The 23,342-nt window shown below is 45.2% G+C and overlaps 1 protein-coding gene across 6 annotated transcripts; it reads right to left on the bottom strand.

Moving 5' to 3' along the window:
• Window positions 1-1,820: 1,820 nt before the first annotated feature.
• Window positions 1,821-23,079, bottom strand: LOC122175855 (inositol 1,4,5-trisphosphate receptor interacting protein). Of its 6 annotated transcripts, none has more exons than XM_042863882.1 (4): window positions 22,910-23,079; window positions 18,620-18,641; window positions 10,239-10,350; window positions 1,821-6,755 (listed from the first exon to the last, which is right to left on the bottom strand). In XM_042863882.1, exon 4 carries the CDS (start codon window positions 6,740-6,742, stop codon window positions 5,093-5,095), a length of 1,650 nt encoding a protein of 549 aa, XP_042719816.1. In that variant the 5' UTR covers window positions 6,743-6,755; window positions 10,239-10,350; window positions 18,620-18,641; window positions 22,910-23,079; the 3' UTR covers window positions 1,821-5,092. The 6 variants fall into 6 exon arrangements, with proteins under 6 accessions (XP_042719816.1, XP_042719812.1, XP_042719810.1 ...); XM_042863878.1 differs by having other exon boundaries at window positions 10,239-10,353; window positions 18,535-18,641; window positions 22,910-22,985; XM_042863876.1 differs by lacking the exon at window positions 10,239-10,350 and having other exon boundaries at window positions 18,535-18,641; window positions 22,910-22,985.
• Window positions 23,080-23,342: the final 263 nt, after the last annotated feature.

Consider the following 23,342-nt stretch of genomic DNA (forward strand, 5'->3'; position numbering starts at 1 on the left):
TAGCCCAGAAAAGCAGTGCTGAAAAGAGAGGATACGGTGCTTCCTGAAAACTGCAAACCATTTACATGACTTTCTCAGGTGTTCCCACCAGCAAAGACATGAGACAGCTGGGGAAAAAGGATTACAAAGTTGTCTGCTTGAGACAACCTGAGGAACTGATGAAAACCAACTGTGATATTATAGCTCAATACTGTCCTTTGTGTGTATGGTCCTGTTTTCTCAAATGATGCTTTTGTACCTTTCCTGCTGTCACTTCTTCATCATCAGAAGGAAGATCTCAACAAGAGTAGAGGGCATATTCACAAACTGTGACTGTTTTTTCCTGTACATGCATCACAGACCTTGAGTTTCAAAAGCATGGTCTGTCCTCTACTCATAATTGCTAAGCAGGGATAATCAGCTAGTTCTCGTTATAAGAAAATGCTCTGGTTGTATCAAACTCACAGACTTGACGCCTCTCAGTTCTTCTCTGTATGCTTTATGTATCTTGGTTGTGTTATGCCAGTGTGTTCATGCTCTGGATCAAAACTTTCCCTTCAAAGCTATTCCAGGTGTGGTTCTGGCAGGAGAAAGTCAGTGTGGGGTGTGCATGTGGACACACCTTAGTTTTAATTATCTTTGCATACAGAAGCTTTGCCTTACTGGAGCTTTGTATTACTGATATGCTGTATTAACACACCCATGGCTCCAAAGGAGAATTGAATCACCAGGAATATTACAATGACAGTGCAAAATACCTCTGCCCAATGGGAGCATGTGTGCAACAGAAGCTGCATAAGGCTGTTATAGATTACTTGTGCTTACAGGTACAAGAACTGTCCCAAGGCTATTCTGCCCTGCCTGGTGTAAGCTGACAGGAAGGAGATCTGGAAGATGTTAGCAAGTTAAGTACTGTCACTCTGTGGATTTGTGTGCAGCTTGGTTCCCAGCATAGGCCTAGACAGCAAGACTGAGAGGTAGGAGCAATACAAGGAATTGTATCTCCCTTGGTGCACCTCAGAGATAAAGTGACAGATGAGGCAGGCTGTTAACAATGTGGTTTACTGAGATCAGCTCAGCCCAGCTGTACCTGTTGGGCCTGTATTGCACTTTATCCTGAATGTTAGGTTGGAAATCCAATGACATTTTAAGTTTTATGGTACTTCTGCAAAGGAGCAGAATACAGACAAATTTTAATTTTGACTCCTTACATCTGGTTGGCCCAAGACTAAGTAAGTAGGAGCCTATTGGTGGATTTGGGAATAAAGGGTGCTGCTTTCAAGTCTAAGTCAAAAAAGCATCCTTTGCTGGTGATGCTTCTCTTGGGAATTTTAGTTTCAAAAGAAACTGAAAGTTGAAGGAGAGAGACAGCGATGGATCAACTTAAGCTTGGCTTTTGAGCACGCCTACTTGAATTAAGACCAAACCTCTTGGTTCACTCAGTCTCATCAGTATGCACTGAAAAACCTGAGTGGTGGCCCTGGAAACTGTATGTCAGTGATCCCCTCCCACTGCCACATGCTTAATTGCTCTGTGCCATTTTCTCTATCTCTTTTGATGAAGAGGTGAAGGACTTCCTGGGACAGTGACTTCATGTACCAACTGAGCATTAACATGTAGTTGGGTTTGAGTGCACTAGATAAATCTCCAGCCATAAATGTCTCCAAATGTTTAAGGCTTGATCTCCAACATTATTAGAACATCACAGGGAGTCTTGCTACTGGGCTTACTATGCTAGGATTCCACCAGGTGTCTCCCAACTCCATCCTTCTGCTATCTCAGAAACATGTTTCGGGAAACTAGAAATAAAACAGGCCACACTTACTTAGGTTTTGTACAAGAATTCCTTTATTATAAATAAAGCTGCAAGAGAAGATCTATACAAATTTAACAGTGTCCTGCTATAAAAGCAGCGGTTTGAATACAGCGTCATGAATCAAGGAAGAATTCAGGTGGAAAGTTATGATATTATTACCCATCTCATCTGCATTGCCAAGATGGCTATTCATACTACAATTGTACTTCTGAACTACACCCAGGAAGAAAAATCCTACAAAAAAGACAGTTAATAAATAAAGCCATTTATCATATGGGATCCTATGAGAAGAACTCAGTGACCAGCAGCTAAGCTGTTAGAAGTGAGTAAATTCTCATTTCTTCACCACTGAGAAAACATTGCAAAGGCTTTGCATTAAAAACATATGGCAAACAAACACCAAATCCTTTTACTTGAATAATGAATAAGTTTTGGTTTCCTTTGCTGAAATCCATCTTTATACGCCTGTAAGACCTGTATGCAGAGCAAACTAGAGAGGGATGAAGTCATATTCTGTGGTTGGCACGTAATAAAGAGTGAACTAACAGCTCCCCTTAGAGGACACTGGCCTCCTGAACAGCAACAATAACTAAGACCAAGACATTTCCTAAAGGTGAACGGCTCCTGAGGCTATGTTGTACATCAGTGGTTGTTATCAAGGCACTACTAATTCCATTGCTTTGACAGAACCTATAATAAAGTATTAAAACCACAAGTTGAGGGTGTAGGGAGTGGCTGGAAACCAGAAGAGGCAGTAGGAATTCAGTTGCGTAATTTTTCTGGTCAGTAAATAGTAAGAACAGCACTGAGATGCAAGAAAGAGGTCTGTTTATTCTTCCTTAGGATCTCTCATGGAGATCAGGCTATTACTAGAGATGTGCATTCGTTACTCGTGCTTTACACTGTTTTAAAAGAACATTACTCACTTAAAATCACAAAACCTCACCTCCACCCTCTTCCTTTAAAGCTGCTTCCTATGGATGCCCAGCAAGATGTCAGTCAAGGCAGCACTAAATGTGGGTGGCACTAAAAGATCTTAGGACACTTTACTGGCTGACAGCTGATGGACCCGAACTGTCTCATAATAAATCTCTTTAATGAAATCTGAGTTTGGCCTTTTACTGAGAGGCCTTGTACCTGGTGTGCAAAAGATTTAATACAGAGAAACGAGGCAGTCCAGGAAATTATGTTTTTCACAGTGTAGCACTACAAAGGTCTGCTCAAGAGAAATACTGTTTGCCCACATCTCTCCAGATGGAACAAGTATCTAACTTTAGTATACATATTAATATATGGCTGGCAAAGACCTCTGCCCTGAGACTTATTGTAGCACAGCTCATTTCCTTGTAGCCTGAATGCACAGACCAAGTCTCATAAAAGATGCTCGGGGCAAAATGAGTATATTGCATACGCATAGGCAAATTGTGCCCAGGAATTTGCTTCCAAGGTAGTCAAATCCATAAATACCTTGGCTCAGCTCCAGCCTGGGTTCAAGCAACCCCATGGGAACACTTCAGGGTGAGTTTGAGTTTAAAAGCAAACATGCACACACATGCAGAAAATGAAGGACAAAAGATTCAGTGCACCTATCAGTTTAGGTTCCTTTTGAGTCTAAGCAGCAGTGCTCTGAAGTGTGCAAAGGCAAGATTTGGCCTGTTTACATGCTTGTAGGGCTGGTGTTACACAGCCTTGTTCCTCCATTTCAAGAGAGAAGTTTGATTATCCTGTTAAATAGACTTTTCTACTCAACCTTCCCTTGCTCAACCTTACATAAAAGTTATTTTCCAACCCTGTGTGTCATTTCCTCAGAGACCTGGGTCACAAATTTGTTTCTGTTCTTTGGATAGGCTAAATTTAGATGCCTGACAGGAAACGACATAGAAATACTCATTTCTCTCTCACTTGGCTAAGGACAATTTTAGAAGTAACTCAGACCACAACTACTTGAGCACGACCTCCCTGCAGGCCTCTGGAAATGATTGTTGCAGTTTGCTTTGCATTGGTGTAGAAAATGTCCCTCAGTGGTGGGGGTACAGACACAAGCGGACATGAAGGAAGTGGAGAAATGGTTTGTACAAGGAAAAAAGGAGAGAGAATACAAAAATTTATAGTTTGCTACCTGTGGTTCCCAAGAGTAAACATCATCAAAGTAGCAGCCTTGAGATGGACTGAGGAGACCTGATAATGAGTCAAAAAACAGGCAGCTTTTACTTGGGTACCTGGCAGCAGAAAGGAATGACACACCACAAGAGAGCTGCAGAGAGCAGTGCCACACTGCCTCATGTACACCTCCTGCAACTCTCCTCCTAATTCAGAGCCATCTTGCTGTCCTGGCCTCACTAAAACCACGCTGAGAGCTATGCTCTCTCATTTGGATAGTGAGTTTCCTCCTGGTATCAGACTCCTGAGATCAGGCTTATTACAGAATAATTTTGAGGAGTTTCCTCTTTAGTAAAAGCAAACCCTGCAGCAATCATTTCTCTTTGCTAGTTTTCAGACTTGCTGCCTGGAGATAAGGAAAGCAAACAAATAAACCAAAAGCCAGAACCCAGTAACAGCATTTCTCTCTTAAATGATGTAAATAAGGCTCCTGGCCATTCATCCATGGAAAACAGCCAAGAATAAAATCCACTCATTGTGCTACTTTGAAGAAAATGGAAAATGAAATGGTCTCAAGACACTGATCCTGCGGACTGCTCCGTTATATTCCTCCAAGGGAAAAAATATCTGGAGCACAGGAGTGTTTTTGATGGACAGGACTGTTTAAATTAGTGCTGCAAGTCCTATCAAAATGCACTTTTTAAACCCACTGTTCCCTTTCAATTAAAGAGCTGTGCTGGGCTTAAGATCTCCATCCAGTCTAGAACTGTGCGTGACCTGAGTAGTGACTCCCCTTCTCAGCCGAGGCTCATGTTGCACCTCCCATAGGTCTCACAGCTCCCACTGTCCTGTCTGCAAGCAGACCGCCACCGCTTTGAAGGCACCAGAATAAATTAGCCATGTTCATTGCTCATCACCACTGTAGCATGACTGAGGCACAGTAGAAAAATATATTCTTAGCTGCATAAAACCCTGCCAGCCCAACTGTGGAGCAGAAACCTACTTTTATAGCATCTCTTCCAGTTTCTCTCTGTTCTGCCCCCATCCCTTCTTCCTTATTGCAGAAACCATGACACAGACATGGTTCAGCTGCAGACAACAAACTGCAATGGCAAAGTCAGTTGTTTCCATAAGGCTTTGGAAAGCTGCACTCTGGATTTGTGCTTAGAGGAACAAGTGTATTCCTGCTGGCTTTGGTTAAACAGATTCCTTTTGGATCCCATTGGTGTGGACATGGGGAATGTGCACCATGTACTCACTTATCAGTGCAGATGTGTTCCTGAGCATCTCATGGAATGTGTCAACTGTCTTTCTGTAAACATCCCTGTGTAGAACAAAGGGACGGAAAAGGTTGAGGGGCTCAGCCCTCTGGAATATGATGGGGAAGCCCAGCTCAGCTGGTACCTTCCCATTGCCAATGAAGAAGTGGTAGAGCTTCTTCTCCTGCAGACATTTCTCCAGGAATTTCAGCATGTCCTGTAGACGGGCCTCCAACTTCTCTGGGGCCCAGTCTTGATTTGGACGTGTCTGCAGCAGATGCAGCAACACTGTCTTCAGGTGGTAGTTGGTGAGCCCACTTGGACCTGTGAGGCTGCACTGCTTCCCATGGAGGAAGGAGAGGATCTGAAGGCAGCTGACATGGCAGGCATTGGCAGGCAGCATTTTGGAGATCATCTGGATGAACCTCCTCTCATACACTGCAAAGGTGAGAAACCAGTGAGTGCTGGAGGGGAGGTCTGCTGCCAGGCAGTTCCGAGGGAAATGAGAGATGAAGTAAACATCAGAGTTCTCGTACTGCACCACAGGGGTGAGGTTGAAGGCAACTGATTTCCCCGATTTAAATTTTATCTTCAGGGCTCCTGGGGAGTCCAAGAGGCTAAAAGACAGGTCAAATTCATACTTGTGTGAAATTTTGTTCCAGGCCTTGGTGACTGCAATCTGGAACCACTTCATGACTTGGTCAGCATCAAGATATTGCGTATTTTTGAAGCACAGGAGGTCTTCCATTTCACTGCTGAGTCTGGTAGCATTACCTTGGCTATGGAGGAGGCACAGCATATCTTCTCCCAGTTTAGTCTTGTCACAGATGCAACCTATCTCATCCTCATCTGCCCTGCATACCTTGATAGTGCCATATCCTTGTTCATCTGGGGGAAAAGAATCGCCAGAGCACCATATCTGAGATCGGAAACAATATGGCTCTGGGGGTGCAAAAGGCACAATCAGATCGCAGACAAAAGGTTTACGCACTCTCCAATTCTCATACATGCTCCCCACACCCATGCAGTCCTCCACTTCCATGTCAGCATCCCGGTTACAAACACTCCTCAAGGCCTCCAGCAGGTCATCTGCGAAGCCTTCCACCATCTCCCGCATCCTGGCCATGTCTCCAGTGGTACCCAGGATACGCTTCTCATAGAAGCTGGCTAAGATGGCCTTGTCAGGGAAGGCCACCCCTTTAAATGCTTTCCCCAGGACAGCCATGTCATCCTCGTCTGCTCCCGTGTCCTGCCAATTCCCCTCCTGGAAATCCTGCCTCCAGAGCTCGATCAATAGGAAAATGACCATGGAAAGAGCAGTCCACATATCCCATTGGACCTTTTCCTCTTTGACATCCTCCACTACTTTTGCTGCTTTTTCCAGAACCTTCTGTGCAGCTTCCTGACCTTCAATTTCCCGTTCCAAGCGCAACTTCTCTAGCCGAAGGATCTCTTCCCGCTCCTTCATCTTCTGGATGATTTCCTCTGTATTTTCGAGGATAGTGCCATTCTCTTTAGGGAAGAGGAGTGGGTGGTTGACAATAGCTGTAATTACCACTAGGCACACTCGGAAGATTCCCACAGGCATGGCAGTTCCTTCACTGAAAGAGAAAAAAGGCAGAATGACCCATGATTCAGGGTATATTCTCTCAGGAAGAAAAAGTTAAAAATCCCCTCGTGAATAAAAGATACAGCATCCTTTCTAACCCTATACAAAGTGCTTGGGTTCCTAAGCCCATTCCTGTTTCTACAGGTTAGAAACTAAGCTTCTCAAAGAGACTTTATCAAACTTTATTTGTGGATGGTAAGGATGAAAGGATCCTTCTCATTATATCAGCTTTTAAAAACACATTGATGAAGCCATTCACTACTGTCAAACCACTGCAAATCTGCTGGGGTACTGTGGCAGGACCTCCCCAGATATTAAAAAAAACAGGGCTGGAGATGATTATTACTTGCCCTCACCATAAGGCTAGAGTTGAAGAAAGGCAGATGTGGCAGTGGCATAGGCAAGCTATTCTGGCTACCTTCCATATGAATCACATCTGGGGATCCACACAGCCAGTTGAGTCACAGCAATCTTCACTACCAGTGCTGGTTGTGTGCACCTGGGTGGGAACAAGCCAGCATGGTTTTGTTTTCCCAAGCAGGATCTACAGACAGAGTTAGGATCAGCCTGTGGCAAATCCTCCCAGCCCCCAAAACGCCTCATGACTGTGGTACGTGGAAAAACATTTTTAAACTGGAAAGGATTTCCTTTAACGCAGTGGTTTTAAAAGTATCAGGTTGTTTACTTTTGGTGTTTGTTATTAATCACTATTAATCCTGCTGTCCCAGACCCTAGGCAAGGAGGAGAACATCTCTGACAGTCTCATTCATGTCTTCACAGAGCATGCAACAAACTCAGATCTATTCCAGTGGGCTTTGTTATTGTTAGTGCATAACAAACTTCAGGGCTTAGTGGCAGAAACCTAAGTGCCCTTACTGTGAGCACTCACTATGCATCAGGACTGCATCCTCTGGCATGTGATTATCTTTGCTTATAAGAGCGCTGGGACTCAAATAACAAGGCAAAGGAGGGTTGAGTAGCATTGTCCAAGCAGAAAGAAAATTCACACGGTGCACAGGATAATGTGAAGTGCCCCTCCCAGTGTAACATTTACTAACAATCCTTTTTTTAGATCCTCTGTACGTACACAGATGCACACCCTTACACAGACTTTGCATTGAAGATAGTTTGCTGGCCTTTCTTGTCCCTTTTACATTTATATTAACTCTTCAAATCATCAGACAACGAATTAAAGCTGAATTAATGCCCAAAGCTGGATGTTCCAGTTATTCTGTGAGCTCCATGTCTGGCCACATTTTAAAAATAAACTGGACTCACCCTGCATTGCAAAAGGCTTTATCGGGTTGCTGGGGCAGGGCAGGAAGCCCTGGTGAGATCCCTTCCTTAGTGCTGTGCACTTGCAGGCTATATGAGCTTTCCAAGCTTAAAAATAACACAGCCAGAAGCAAGGAGCCATTGCAGCAGTCTTGACCAGTACAACATCGCTCCTTTGCCTTGCCTGAATCCTGTTTAGATGTTTTATGTTACTGTAATACTTCTCGAGTGTGTATGGCTGAAAGAAGCTGGCTTTGTTTTCATGTTCTTGCACCCTTCAAAACTCTCTCATGCCCAGCTGGACATGGCCACACTACTTCCAAAGGCTACCTGGAAAGCAGATGGAACCAGCCCAGCAGTTCTTCAGCCCAGTGCTGGCCATCTCGATTGAATTCATTTTGTATTGCACTGAAAAGTCTAGAATATCTCCGCTGATTTTGCAAGACTAGAATAGGAAGCATGTACACTGCATCATTCCTGAGTAAGCTGCACAGGCATCAACATCTGGAGGCAAATCAGGATGAAAACTGGAAATGAGAACATCTTCAGGATAGCATGACTTTGCAAGAGACACCTGTTTTCAGCCTCAAAACTGAGGAAGTTCTGATCAAAACTGCTATAGCAGTTTACACTGGAAAATGAAGGCTAACGTGAAGTCCAGTTCGGGCTGAAGGTTAATGATGCTCAGCAACCAAGGTCAGTGGAACCTGCCCTTGTCAGCTCTAAGAGTGGCACAGGCAGAGCATTCCCACATCTCATCAGAGACAGCTTTCCTGGCTAACATGGGAAGACTAATTCATACAGGTGAAACCAGTAGCACTGCCTGCTAGGGCGGTCCAGTCCTCCACATATAACAAAAGCTGCTCTCTTCACTTGCTTTCAACTTCAGTCCAAGCAATTTAAGCTTGATAAAAATATTTATGCCTGCTCTGGATGAGACAGTTTTGTGCGAGGAAGAGAGAGGGAGTCCAAATGTTTCCAAGCTGGAGACTAACAAAAAGAAACACCATTGTTTCATCTACACATCAAATTTAGCAACATTTCATGCATGAAAAACAAAATAAAAGTATTCATGAGGTTTTAAGAAGGCAAGTTCCCAAAGCACCTTTTCCAATTTTCTGGGCACACCATTCTTTTTCCATTCAAATCACAGTCGTTGTCCATACTCTGCAACAGGCTAACATCTCGCAACCTTCTGCACTCTCTCTTGCCGTAGTCCCAGGGCTCCAAAGGTCCCTCCAAACCCACTTCCAACCCCACAGTGATTGGTTTCCTCCTGGGCATTTTTTTGGCACTTATTGCTTCAGTGACTGGCACTTGGTGGATGCTAAGGTTAATGATATCTCCAAACAGGCCTGAGAAGTGAGGGGGCAGGTACCATCCCTGCTCCAGATGGGAATGAGGACTCAGGGAGATAAAAGCAGCTGATAGTTCTGTTGCCATTAAAAACAACCATCAGCAACATCCAACAGCAGATTGTATGTTCAAAGTCTTCCCCAGGAGCACCTGTGGCTCTCCCTGCTCAGCTCCTGTGGAAGTCACATCTCATCCTTACAAGCCTGAAGGAGCCTCTTTGCTAGAGCATCACAATCAGCCCCACAGCAGGTCCTGAATGATGCAGGAAGCCTGAGAGGGAAGGGAACGGCAACACTGCCATCTTCTCTGAAGACATGGAGAATATTTCTCCTTCATTAATGGCTCCTTTCTTTCCCCAAAGGCTTCTTATACTGCTATATTTTCTCTCAGAATTATTTTCCCCTTAAATTTTGAATCATGGGAAGCAAAACATGCTCTGTCTGGTGCTCAGCAATAAGGCAGATAGGAGCAAGCTGAAGCTTTGATTCTTGAATTAGAAAAACCCAAGTCATGCTACTGAATGTGGTTCAGTAATGCACTGAAGTACTCTGAGACATCATTTATGACATACTCAATTACCTCCTGCAATTTGGCTGACACAAAAGGCAGTTTATATGTGGCTCCACATTGTGTTTCACTTTGATAGGTAGCAAGAAAAGCAGCTATTTGAAAAAGTGATAGTAACTACACCTGGATAGGAGCTGTTTTTTTCAAAAGGTGACAAGTTTTTGAAACCAGGGTTTTCAGGGAAACAAATATAATTTTTCACAAGGTCCTTGAGGTCTACAAAGGACTCTGCTGCATGTTTTGACCACAGAGAGACATAGGCAGAACAGACACCAACCTACTCTTGGACTTTCTTGCTGGGAAGAAACAAATTCCACACTCGAAGGTTTCAGGCCTGCCCAGCCATACTTCCTCATTGCTGAGTTTTTGGGTGCCCCACGATTCCCTTCCTGCTGCAATAGAAAACAAATTGTCGTTTGGCCTGAAAATGCTTGCGCTCTATTTATGAACACCTAGTCAAGATAAAAATGAACACTTTCAGTATAAAAAATATTCCAGAATTAAGTTTGCTGAAAGCCCTTTGGGATGCACTATGCTCTTCTCCAGTTTGCTGCCTCTGCAGGTATATACTTGAGAGAGAAATTAAGTTTCCTCTTAGTTCAAGGACTTGTTACTTGAGGACTTCAAGCTCTGAACTGCAAGAAGCATATAAATTGAAAGAGAAATGGAAACTGTAGAGATGCACAGCAGTATTATTGTTCCTGACAAAAACTTGGAAAGATGCACTTTAATTAGTCAACCTCACACCACTGACACTGCTGTTTCCCTACCATCTCCCTATCAATATTTACAGAGCAATCAAAAGACCTTTTCTGACTCAGTACAGATAGTGGAGGCAGTTTTTCTTCCAGCTCACAGAACAAGCTTCAGGGATAGACTTGCTGAATCGATATTCATGGAAAAAGGCAAATGTACTTCTAGAGAGGGGAACTGTAAAGGTATTGGAGCGGTCTTTGCCATTAGCTGCTGAGAATTTGTTGCTCAAATTTTGCTTGTTTTGTGCTGAGAAGAACAACAACAAAATAATTCAGGGTGTGATTTTATTTGTACACACTTAATAACAGAGCACACATCAGTACCCTTACAGTCTGATGACAAACTTCCCCTAAAAGCCTTCTTCCAAATTCAGGAGGGGCAGGAGTAATTTAAGTTTTAGTTTCTTTCCCAGCCCTGGAGGCTGCCACACTCATCATTTGGCTGCTTTCATGTCAACATGGTGCTCTTCAGCTTTGACCTGAGCTTTCTTGGGAACTGAGGAATTGGTATTGACAGGACTTCAGTCAAACCTGCCTAGTTCTTGAGACCATTTTTACTGAAGAATCGTTTCTGGGGTGGGCAGAAGATGAGTGCCATTATGGTGAAGAATTTCAGACCAGAATCAAGTGAGGCCTCCTATGCCAGCACTGCATTTGTTGGGGCCTGAAGGTTACCTGATGGGATGGACACTGCAGGCAGAGTTGCTCATGGGAGGCATCACACCCAAGCATTTTATCTTGAAACAAGAGTTTCCAGGTCCACTGGAGTCAGCCAAGTGTGGTTGGCAAGGCAGTGGACCCTGGGGGAGGTTGGAGCAGCCCTGCAGCTGAGGTAAACACACAGAAGCTGACACAAAGCCTTAAGGTGACCAAGGACAAATTGCACCAGTCTACATTTCCTACCTGGCTGCATAAGTATTAAACACATGAAATCATGTCTAGTTTTCAAGTGGGGATAGCTCCTGCATAGACAGCAAGAGCCTAGGGGCTCAGACAGGAATCCTCGAGATGGCTGCCGCCTGCCCAGACCCCACTGCTGCAATGAGAAAATGTCCCCAGACCGGTATACAGCAATGGAGGTACTCTACTTTCTGCTCCATTGTGAGCTTCTACACACTGCTTTGACAGGAGCCAGCACAGCCTGACTCTAGATGGAGCACTGGCAAAGGCTCCTGCCTTTCCTTCTCTTGCATGCAACACATTCCTGCAGCACATGCAGCCCAGCCAGAAAAAGACAAAGACACAAAAAGCAACACAGAGTTTGAATAGCACAAACTTGTGCTGTTGTTTCACCCTCTGGAGATAAAGCTTATGAGCAGTGCATGGAACATTCATGAAATGAGTTACTGTCACAGCTGGGTGAGTGTGGACTGGTAGAGACAGGTTTTGTCTTTGCCACTCTACCGAAGCAATCAGCGGAAAGGACTGAATGCACCAATGCATGAGGTGTAGAGGTCTCGATGGCGAGACCATGCCTAAAAGTAGACCTAGCCATCTGGCCTGCTCAGGACTGCACAAGATACATACAACAACGTGACTGTCTTCCCAAAAATGTTTAGGAAGCCCCATTCCAGGTTAGCTTCAAGGCCACAGGACAGCAGTTGGATAAGGCTGCTTGTCCAAAAACCATTGTTTTGCTGCTTGATTGAGAACATCAGCCTTCTCAACATCCGTGAACATCCTGTCCCAGGCCTGTTGTGGTGCCAGTGGGGTCAGTTGCACAGCTCCAGTCGGACATCCTGCCCAACAGGTCTGCTGTGGACATTCGGAAGCAATATTTTCCTGTGAGGTCACCAGATCAATTATTTCCAAGGAAATGCTGATGCTCATCCTGTGTACGGGACTAGGGAGCCCTCCCTTCCCAAAGATGGTGAGATTTGGAGTGGATAACACGTGAGCTGCACTGACATTGCTCTGGAGGCAAACACTACTGTGTAGCCTGTATTGGCCTCAGGACCAGTAGATTTATTACATAACGGGCTGCACAGAAAGGACCCACAAAGCCCCCAGCAAGCAGTGACTTTGCTAGCACCATTCCAAGCAGAGGAGTGCCCAAGTTGCTCTGAAGCAGATGAGGAGCCTCTTGCATGTCTTCCAGTCATTCATTATCTTTGCCATCAGGAAGCTTTTCCTCATGTCTCATAAACTCCTCTTTACTGCAGTTTGAATCTCTAACTTTCCAGAGAAAACTGTGAGTTAAAGTAGAATAAACTATTTCTTTTCTTCTTGCAGAAGCACTTAAGATTAGAGGCTCTTCCCTCCTGCTTAGCTTTCTCTGCACAAATATGCATTTGTAAGATGTTGTCATAATATCCCACAACCTCTATTCTCCTGCCCCTAAAACCTGGATAGTACAAAGAGTTCCCTTTCTGGCATACACAGTTATTTGCCTTCTGATACTCTTTTCCAAAACCTAAAGAGATATGGTACTTGATTTTCAGTTTCATCTATCTCAGCATTTCAGCAGCACATCATTCCTGTATTCACAGAAAGAACATGACTCTGGCCTCTCTTCTATCACCAGCAGCTAGCAGCCACTGTCAAGGACAGCTGTGATAGTTGCTAAATTAGCACAGAGCCACATCATGCCCTCAAAGCACTCACTCCTTCTATGTAAGGCTGGACACAAGAGGGAATGCCCATGGAGATCAGGAGATAAAACTGATAGCATGAGGAGTATGTTTTTCAACACCCTGCCTCAACATCCTTTTGCTATTTGACTCTGCAGGCCAGCTCAGCTCTCACCAGCAAGCAGTGTGAGCGAGGGCTGCCTGTGCACTGCCTCAGCTCCTCCTGCTATGGCCAGGAAGGGTTTTCACAAACTGCAACACACTGCTCGCTGTGAGATGCGTGAGGGGAAAGGTAGGAAGTGTGTATGTGGCTCCCACCCACACAGTTAGCTGTTATGGTAGGATCCTGGCCAGGAACAGCTTGGCTTTTTAAACTGAATAAATTTTGTCTTGTTAACTGAGAGGAAAACAATGGGAGTAGACTAAACTTTTGTGTTTTTCAGAGGAGAAAAGATGCACACTAACACATAAAAAAAAAAAAAAACAACCTTGGCTTACCAGCCTCACCAGCTTCCACCTCCTCAAACCAACTGTGATGGGAGCCAGGTTGTTCCCTTGCACAATCTTTCACCAGTACAGATGGACACAAATGACAATGACACCCCACTGCTCTACCAAAAGCCCAGTAACATCAACCACAACGTAAGGAGCAATGTCACTGCACACATGCTGTATGGCCTCCACTGTGCTCACAATGGGACCTGCTCTGGCTGTTGCACCCTTGGTCACCCTTGCATGTGTGGGCAGCCAAGGCTCATTGATTCATAGGGGACAGTCACCTCATGGAAAGCTGGTGTGAACACAAAAAGGGGTATTTATTTAAACCTGCCTTTTCTTCCTCCCAGTTAATTCCCAAGAAGGTGAAAAAAACTTAGGCAGTGTCATTAAATCAAGCAGCAGTTACTTTGACTCTCCTTATCCTATGGCAAACATATTGCCTCCATCCCTATATATCTGACTTAACTGCATATTAAACATTCAATTATACGAATGCTTCAGTATGCAGAGAGTTGGAGGAAACATTACTAGAAAGCCGGTTTCCCAGCAGGGATACACCACTCCAGCACATCTCAGAAGTGTGCATGTGTATGTAGTCACAGCTCAGACACAACTTGCAGAATGCTTGTTTTACATGTGACAGTATGAGGCCCCATTTCAGTCATGTAACACTGAGCATTCATATATTACAGTTAGTAGAAAGCACATGCTTTGAATTACCTCCATGTTGAGAGGCTGAATCAAAATCAGTCAAAATAAATTGCCATTGTAGGCTGGGTATTCACTTGATCTGAGATCTCCATCACAGTCTTGACTCAGTGACAAAGTAACAGTCACATCAGGAGATCAACAGGCCCAAGAATAAATAGGGCTTAAATAGGACTCAGAAATGCTGAGATTGATGGTCTTTGTAATATTGGACTATTGTTTTGATAACTAGTTACAGCTGCTTGTATTCAAACAGTTGGGTAGGGACAATATTTTAAAGCTGACTATTGTAGCAAGTACATCACCACAGAAATGAAAAACAATGCTTTTTTTGAGTGCCTGAAATACCAGCTTTTTAATAAAATACAATATAGTTCTTTAAATTAAGCAGAAACACCAAACCATGAAAGCCTCTGCAGGAATGGGTGGAGCGTGGAAGAAGAAGAGAGCAGTAAAGAGCACTTTTACTGCAAGGCTTCCTCTGTTCTCACTAGGAAATTTGCTACTCACACAACTACTTTCTCTAGGATAACTTCCCAGTCTAAGCAGAGGCAGTCTGCATTTCATGCCAGCATCTGCAGGAAGAATCAGGCTCTCTAACTTCATTACACAGTGGCTCTAGAAATGAACAGCAGAAACAACACAAATACTCTGGGAATTAATAAGCCCATTCTTGGCTTGCGAGTCATAAATCTAAAAACTGCCAAGAGATACGTACACACACAAATATGTTGGCTGCAAAGTACTGCTGGCTATCCCTGCTTTTCAAAAACAGTTTGAATTAAAACACACAAACAAACAAAACAAGAGAAAAATAACTCTTATAAGAAAACAATTCATCCCACCTTTGTACTATGCTTCCACTAGCTCAGAGTCATTTCCACCCGAGGGAGTGACTCAGAAACTAGACTATTGCTACTTGCAACTGTATGCAATAATTTTTATGTGCTCTTTGCTCAGTCCCCTCTGCTTACCAACAAAAGACCTTTCAGCTTTTTCCTTCCCTGAACAGTTTGTAAAGTGATTGCTGGGAAGAAAAACTCTGGAAAGATTTAACGGGATAGGAGTGATGCAACATGCAGTGCTGTTAGCAAAAGTACCAAACATGTGAGGGCTGTGAAGCCACGTGGTTTTCATTTGGGATGTGTGGGGCGAACACAGATGTTTGCTTCCTTTATAACATAAGCACAACAAAGGATAACTTTGTTTGAAAGCCAAGGGAAAGGCTCTCCGCACACTTAAAGACTGACTTATAACGTAATGGGAACTGTGAGTCATAGCTGTGGGGCCTCTTATCATGGGCACAAAAAATCCCCTCTGCTGCAGCAGAGCTTAGCTTTGGAGCAAAGAGCTTCCAGCCCTGCATGTGAGACTGAAAGCATCTAGGACTAACAGCAAACACAGGGCTGAGCCAAGAACACATGCTGGGGATGACTTTCAACACAGATACATCCTTTTCAGTTGACATTTCGTCTCGTGACTCCTTCAGAACCTGAGATCATAATCTGTGCTCATTCCAACAGCATCAAGCAGCTTTGGCTCAACGAGCTGAGATGGACATCAGTGAGATGCTATCCTAGCACCTTCATATTGGCTTTTGTATTTGGCTGCAAAGGAGTGTGGCCTTGATGCTTAATTTGAGCAGAGCTGGCTGTCCAGGTAGGACTGTAGCAGAGCTCTATGTCCTTAAGTTATCTGAATTACCAAGTAACTTACGTCGTGGTGTGTCATAGTAAGGGAGGATTGGCTGATTGATTACAGCTACCCGAAATACAGAGACCTATCTCAATCCTTGCCCCTCCTAGCCTGGGAGAAGACAAAAGTCTTCTCTGATTATCACGAGTGGCTTGTCATCTGCAGCTCAGGAGTACAGAAAATCCAAGTGCTCTTTCTCACATTTAACAGTCCTGAGGTATTTTGTTGCTAAATCTCCAGAGACAGTTAGAAATTTAACTCCCATCTGAAACCGGTGGCAGTCAGGTACCTGAACATTTGGGGGCAAATGATTTAGGAGCTAAGCATTTTGAATCCAGATATAAACACGAACACATGCCTGTATCATGCAGATTAAGTGTCTCAGTTTATGCTTGAGAGCATCTCCCTAGCTCCACTTCTAGTATTTATCAACATTCTCCAAGAGCTTAGGAATAGAAAAATAGAGATAAAAGAGTTCTGAAAAAGCAATACAGTCTCTCCTGCCTACACTCACCGCCTACGCTACTTGGATGGTTTTTGGCAAGTTTGTTTTACTCTGAAAAGCTTCCAGCAAATCTTCATCTCTGCATCACAAGACAGTCTAGACTAGGGCTTAACTACCTCTATCTGTAGGAATTTCTGCTTATCACTGTGTGCATTCTCCAAAGAAAGGTGTAAGCCCTGCATGGGGTTCTGGCACATATAGATCCTATCTTGTCTTAAGGAGTTACTTCTCTTCCTGAAGACAGTGTGGGAATCTTTTGCTCTCACTCATAATCACGTTCTCTCTGAGCATCACCAAATCCTCTGCAATTCAGAAGAAATGAAAGCAAGGCACTCTGAAGTTGAGTTTCATTGTTTTCATTTGTTTTTGGCAGCAGACTGCGTCTTTTCAGTTGATGGCACCCACCGTCCCTTGGGTGAACCCAGAGAAAGATGCAGCAAATAGTCACACAGGTGGCTCAACTGACTCCTTAGAACTAACATATCACTTTCCTACTCTGACTCCAACACCTTCTCTGCTCTTCCCTCTGGTTTTGAAAATGAAGGAACAGTACATTTTCTTTTGCCAGGCAACTGAAGTAACCATATGAATCAGAAACTGTGCCTAAAAGGGCTTAAAGTCTGCAACAGTTGGCCTCGGTAGGTTTCATCCTTGCCAACACCATGGTTGGTTTTCCTAAGCCACATGCATGGCAGTGGGGTGCATCAGATATTTGCCATGTAAATGCTGAAAAAGCATCTCTGCCCTGAAGCACATATCGCTGATATAAATAACATGCTGGATCAGCCAGAAAAACCTGCCTTAGGAAGAGGAATAATAATGAAACGTGGTGGAGGGAAAAGAAAAAGAGAAAAAAACTCATTTACACACAGGCAGTGGCAATGAGCCAGTTCTCACAGCTTTGATCCAGGCTGGTTCAAGAAGCTAGCCAGGGAATGCTGTGAACTGAGCTTTGCTAGAGCAGAGCAGCTGTCTGAACTGAGATGGGAAAAAGGGAACGAACACCACCCAACACAGACACAGCTCCAGTACAAATAAGAAAAGGAATTAAATCACATGGACTACGTGAAGTAACAGGTACTCAGAGCTGCAGCAGGACATTGTGGCAGCCAGGACTGCTGCTCTGGTGGCTGTTGCTATCACCAGCTCTGTTCCCTCCCTTCCCACTACTGTATCGCAAGTCACACTTGCAACGTTGTACCACCAGATTTCTGGATTTCACTGAGCAGTTCTGCTTTCTGCGGGTTTCTCAGAGATTTTCATACGAGCATAGTCTGGACCAGTAAAACTGTGCATTGCTGCCTTGTAAGAGCTGCTGTTTCACTTCAATCCAGCTGTCTCTGACGTCTGTCCTCTCTCTGACCATCAGGAGGCATTGCAGGCCTTTCCCCCCAGCTTTGACACTTGTAGGATGGGGGGGGGGGGAAAAAACCACAGTTCACCCTGTATGGGTAAAGTATCTTTGTCAGGTTGTCCTGCATAGCAGTAGCAGCTATCAGCAAAGCATGTACCTCTTAGTTCCTGCCTGCTTTCCCCTCTGACTAGACACCTACAATACCAAACAACCAGATAAGAGGAATTTTACACTGAATGCCAGAAGCAAGAGCTTCTTAACACTGAACTTCCAAACTGAAGCCATTTATCAATGGAACCTTCTCAGTACTGCTACATCAGGTAGTCTTTGTCTGACCCTTACTGCTGGAAACAACACTTAGCTTACTAAATGATCAACCACACCACTTCCTTTACAGCATTTCTCCTGCAAGATCCCCTAGCAAGAGCTAGGAGACTCTCCCAAATTATGTGAATGCTGGAAAGAAGAATGACCTCTGGAACACTTACCTGCTACACGATTTTGCAGGTGCTCATTAAACTTCACATTACTGTGATCACCACAGTGCAGAGAAGACTCTGTTCAGTCACTCACCGCTAAAGCACAGCCAGGAAGTCTGCAAAACACAAAGAGAATGAATGAGGAAGTTCAGACAGAAGAGGGGTACATAATGCAGTTAACTAAATTAGGAATTGATTAAAATAGTTAACTCCCCCCTCCTTACCCAGTAAAATGATTACAGAAGCTCAAGACCTGAAATAATCAGCTTTGAAGAGATCAGGAAAGAGTTAAAACTCCTCCCACAAGAAAAGGTGAGAATGGCACGATGGGTCTGTCAGAGTTGCAGATATATGGGCAGACAAGAACCTCCCTCCTCTGACTCCATCCTCACCGACCAGCTCTCTCCTTTAGAATGGATTAGGGTCGAATTAGCAGCTGCATAAGTGTAAGGGCTGGGACGGCTCTGTCTGGGATTGGTCTGCTTCAGAAAAGTCATCCAGCTGCTCTAAGCAGCTTGCAAGGTAGAAATACTTGCTAGGGGAGCTGGGTTCAGAGAGCTAATGTGAGAAACAGAAAATGAAGGAGAAGATGCAGGAAACACTCTGAGTGTGCAGGAAGATACAGTGTAGAACCGCAAGTTAAACTACTGCATTCTGGGAGGAGAATCTATGAAATTTTAGATGCAACAGGAAACGAAGTGTCCTCCAGCAGAAGTGGTCCATTTGCACAACAAGCAGAGGTCACCCAGCTGTGTGCAGGCAGCCAGGGGACAGGCAGCATCTCCCTCCTACCCAGCTGCCATCACAGCCACTTCAAACCTCTGATCCAAAGCCTGATGAAAGCAGCAGCATGTCTGTGTGCTGAGCTTTGGAGCTGGGTCCTTGGAGGGCTTAGGGTTGAGCTGATGCACCCTTGCTGTCCTGAACTGCTTCACATTGGCAGCTCTTGGTCAGGGTTGATCAACTCTCCCTCTTCCATGTACCTGCTCTGAGCAGATCATCTGCATTCTCACTTCTCCATTTCCATCTTGAACTCTGAGACCAAATTGGACAAACAGGCTCAGCCTTGACTTCCTGTACCTCTGCACCACAACACTACTGAGGCTGCTGAGCCAGGAAATCCAACCCCAGAAGGGCTGAATCCATGCTGTAATATTGCAGTGGTTGTTTGTTAGCCCTCAAGGCCTGCAAAGCCAGGTCCTGTAGTGGCTCAAAGCCAGTTGGGTACAGCAAGAAATTCTGCTGGGAAGAAAAAAGCTGAGGAGAGCAGTGCTGCTGGACAGGAAGAAGAGCAGGAAAATGATGCTAAGGGGCCAGAAGAGCCCAGCTCCAAGGCTCACATTCAAGACTAGCTCAGCCAGCCTTGTATGACCCACACGTGTGGAAACCAAAACAAGCTAAAAAAAGAACCCTGTCATAACTGCACTCCTGGGCTGGCTCTCCATCCCTCAGCCTGCTCAGATCTTGGCTACCTGCCTCCTTTCTTCTTCCTCCTGCTGAGGGGTGAATGGGCAGAAGGTTTTGCTTACACAGCTGAGCACCCCTGCTAAACCTGGATTTCATGGCTGGTACATGGCACTCCTGACCAAGCTTCCTCCCTGCCTACAGCTGCACAGCCAGCCTCTACCTCTCTCCTCCACCCAGCAATTATGTGTCAGGATGGAAAGTACATGCTCTGGCAGCAAAACTGCTTTTTCTCAGCATGAGTGGATTATAATCGCCAATGGGAGAGAAGGAGCTGGCCCAACCAACAGCCTACTTTAAAGGGGATCTAAGCTTCCCCCCCCCAGCTCTTTTCTCCATTGCACTATTGCTATGGATTGTAATTGCAATTCTGTGGAGCAAGGAGTGCAGCATAGGACAGCATGGGGCAGCAGAGAGACTTGAGCAGGCTCCTTGTGGAGTTCATAGAATTTCTCAATGCTTCCCAGAACAATACTTTTCTGAGTTTTCACCTTGTTGACAGGGGCTGAATTTAGCTTGAAAGCTGACATGAGAAATCTTGTTTAAGAAAGGATGCAGTTGTGTAAGGAGGGAGTAATAAAGCTTGAGAACGAAACCACCCTTTTTGCTAATACACTCAGTGCACTCAGGGAGCTGACTTTTATATTGTGGTGTACTTTTTTCCCCCAGTAGCTCTCAGTAAGCATGCTTCCTTATATCACTCTATTTGAATGAACTTTTTTTGCAGGCAAGCCCCAAGATACTGAACCAACATTCAACAAGTAGGCTATTGCAGAAGCCTGACTAAAATTGTCCTTATGAAAACCACAGTTTTTGCATAAAATACAAACTCAGAAATGAGCTAGATCAGCATGCTGAACATCAGTTTCCATGGGTCAGATTTCCTCTCTCTGTTACTCATCGCCACATAAGGAGGGTTGCAAGCACAGACTGTACCTCAGAGGCTGCAGAGGCACACAGGAGCCCTTACTGTCATGGAGACAACCAACACAGCATGAAATGGGAGTGTGACACAGAGTTCAGAGTTACTGGCTGTCATTTGGCCTGAAGCAATCACTCAGGAAGAGCAAAACTCCTCTGCTTCTGACCGGACTTCTTCAGTCTGACTTGTATGGAAGGGGAAAAAAGTTTTTTCTTCATATATTGTAATGCTCTGAGCAACAAAAAGAGGAAGACAGTTAGGCAGGGAGGGGTTGCTGTTGAACTCTATGTAAACAAGGATGGCTCCCTGGGCAGACACAGGTACCCAGCTTCCCTTGTGCACACTGCTGATGCAAACACCAAATGCGTACCCCCGTCACGCAGCAAACACAGAATCATCCACCAGCAGGGAGTTGAGTCCTCAGAGCTTCATTACTACTGACATTGGCTCTCTGATCTCTTGCTACTTCTGTGGCAATCATACTTAACATATTTTTCTCACACGGGAGCAGTATGAAGCATCTATTGTGCTAAAAACAAGGCTTTCCAATTTCCATGCCTAATTTTCATTCTCTGCTTTTCCCCAAGGACAGAAAGAAAACCCTTACAAATGTATTAAGGAGAACTGGGAGCACTAGGTTTTAAAACTAGATGAAGGTAAACTCTGTTTTAATCTATGAAGGTAAACTGAGTAACTTCAGTCAGAGCTGTACAAGAACATTATTATCTCCACCAAAGCAAACTCAAAGCCTCACAAAAGCAGCTGTGTTTTTGTAATCCTGTCCCAGCACACCCTGCCCAGTCCTCACTTGGCAGCTCACACCAAATAGCTGTGCCCAAAGGGGATGCACTGGCTATGGTTTAGGCCTATAGCACTCATTAAAACCACGTTAATAGAAATGTTCTCTTAAAGACAACAGTAGTGCTCATCTTGCTTGGCCATGTAACAGACTCCAACAGTAACACACCCTACTTTTCTGAAGAATTTAATGTGGCAGCTCTAAAGACAACTCCTCCGTAGCATTACAGAATCATCAAGGTTGGGAAAAATCTCAAAGACCATTTAATTCAACTACTGACCCACCCCCCCTGCACCCACTAACCATGCCCCTCAGTGCTACATCTCTGTTTTTCTTCAGATCTTCCAGGGATGGTGACTCCCTGTGTCAGACTGTGCCAGTACCTCACCACTCTCGGACAAGAACATTTTCATAATATCCAACCTGATCCACCTTGTGCAACTTAAAGTCATTACCCCTCATCCTGTGGCAGGTTGCTCCCTTCGCTGCAAGCTGAAGATGTAGAGGCTGCGAAAGCTGTTTGAGCCAGTTTTATGGCCCAGAACCTCCAGTATCCTGATCTGACCAGCTCCCATCAGAGCTACAAATACCAACCAAACATCTTCAAAAGAAATACCTGTGCACAGGAACAGCAGCTTAGACAAAACACTGCTCCATCTCTCTGTGCCCATCAGAGAGCAATATGGTACCTCAGATGAAAGGCAGAAAAGTTCTGTAACACGAATTACTCTCAAGCCATGTCACACCAATCACAAAGTGCAGTGCTGCATCTTGCACCAACTGATCGCACCAGAGACCACCACAACATGAGGTCCCACTTCTGCTGGTTCCACCAAGCAGAGGTGGCCGTGAGGTCTCTGTTTCACAGCCCTGCCCTGCTGCAGGCAACCCCAGAGCCGTCGGCCGCCGCTCCAGCCCGGAGATCCGGGCTGTCCCATTGCGTCCCGGAGAAAACCAGCCCAGGGGCCTGATCCTTCCTGATGCCTGCAGGGCGAGCACGGAGAGCACTTTCAACAAGCGACTTACCCCACGAAGAGACACAGGAGAAACCCCACCAAAACGCCACTCCTCTTTCAGCAGCTTTTCTCCCCAAACCAACACAGGCAAAACGCCCTTCCTGTGCAGAGCAACCCCGTTTCCTTCATTTCCCCCTCCGGCTCCCAGCGCCGGGCCCGCTGCCCCCAGCCCCGCACACTCACCGCAGCGCACCGCACCGTGCCGGGCAGCACCCTCCGTGTCTCGCAGCCGTTCCCCGCTCGCTGAGGTGCGTTGCGGTGCAGGGGGACCCGCCCAGCCTGTCCGGAGCGGGTTTTCTTTCTCTCTTTTTTTTTTTTTCCTCCTTCCCCTCGTTCAAGGCAGCCCTGCCAGCCCTAGGAGCCTTGCCGTCCTCCCGCAAGCCACAGTTTGCTCCCTGAGCTCTCCGCCGGTTCCCAGATGGTTTTGTGCAGAGGGCACCGTGGACGGAAAGGAAATGCTCTCATTTTGCTTCTCGGATGTATTGTGACCTCCTGGTGGTCGCGCCGAGTGTGCGGAGCAGCGACCTCGCCTCCTCCCGGCTCTGACGGAGCGGAACGAGAGGATCCTGGGACCGCTGTGTTGTCGGCACGGCTCAAAGCTGGCACGAGTAGGACG

The sequence above is a fragment of the Lagopus leucura genome, unplaced genomic scaffold, assembly GCF_019238085.1.
Source record: "Lagopus leucura isolate 7727_CA_CO unplaced genomic scaffold, USGS_WTPT01 Super-Scaffold_741, whole genome shotgun sequence".
Classification (NCBI taxonomy): domain Eukaryota; kingdom Metazoa; phylum Chordata; class Aves; order Galliformes; family Phasianidae; genus Lagopus; species Lagopus leucura.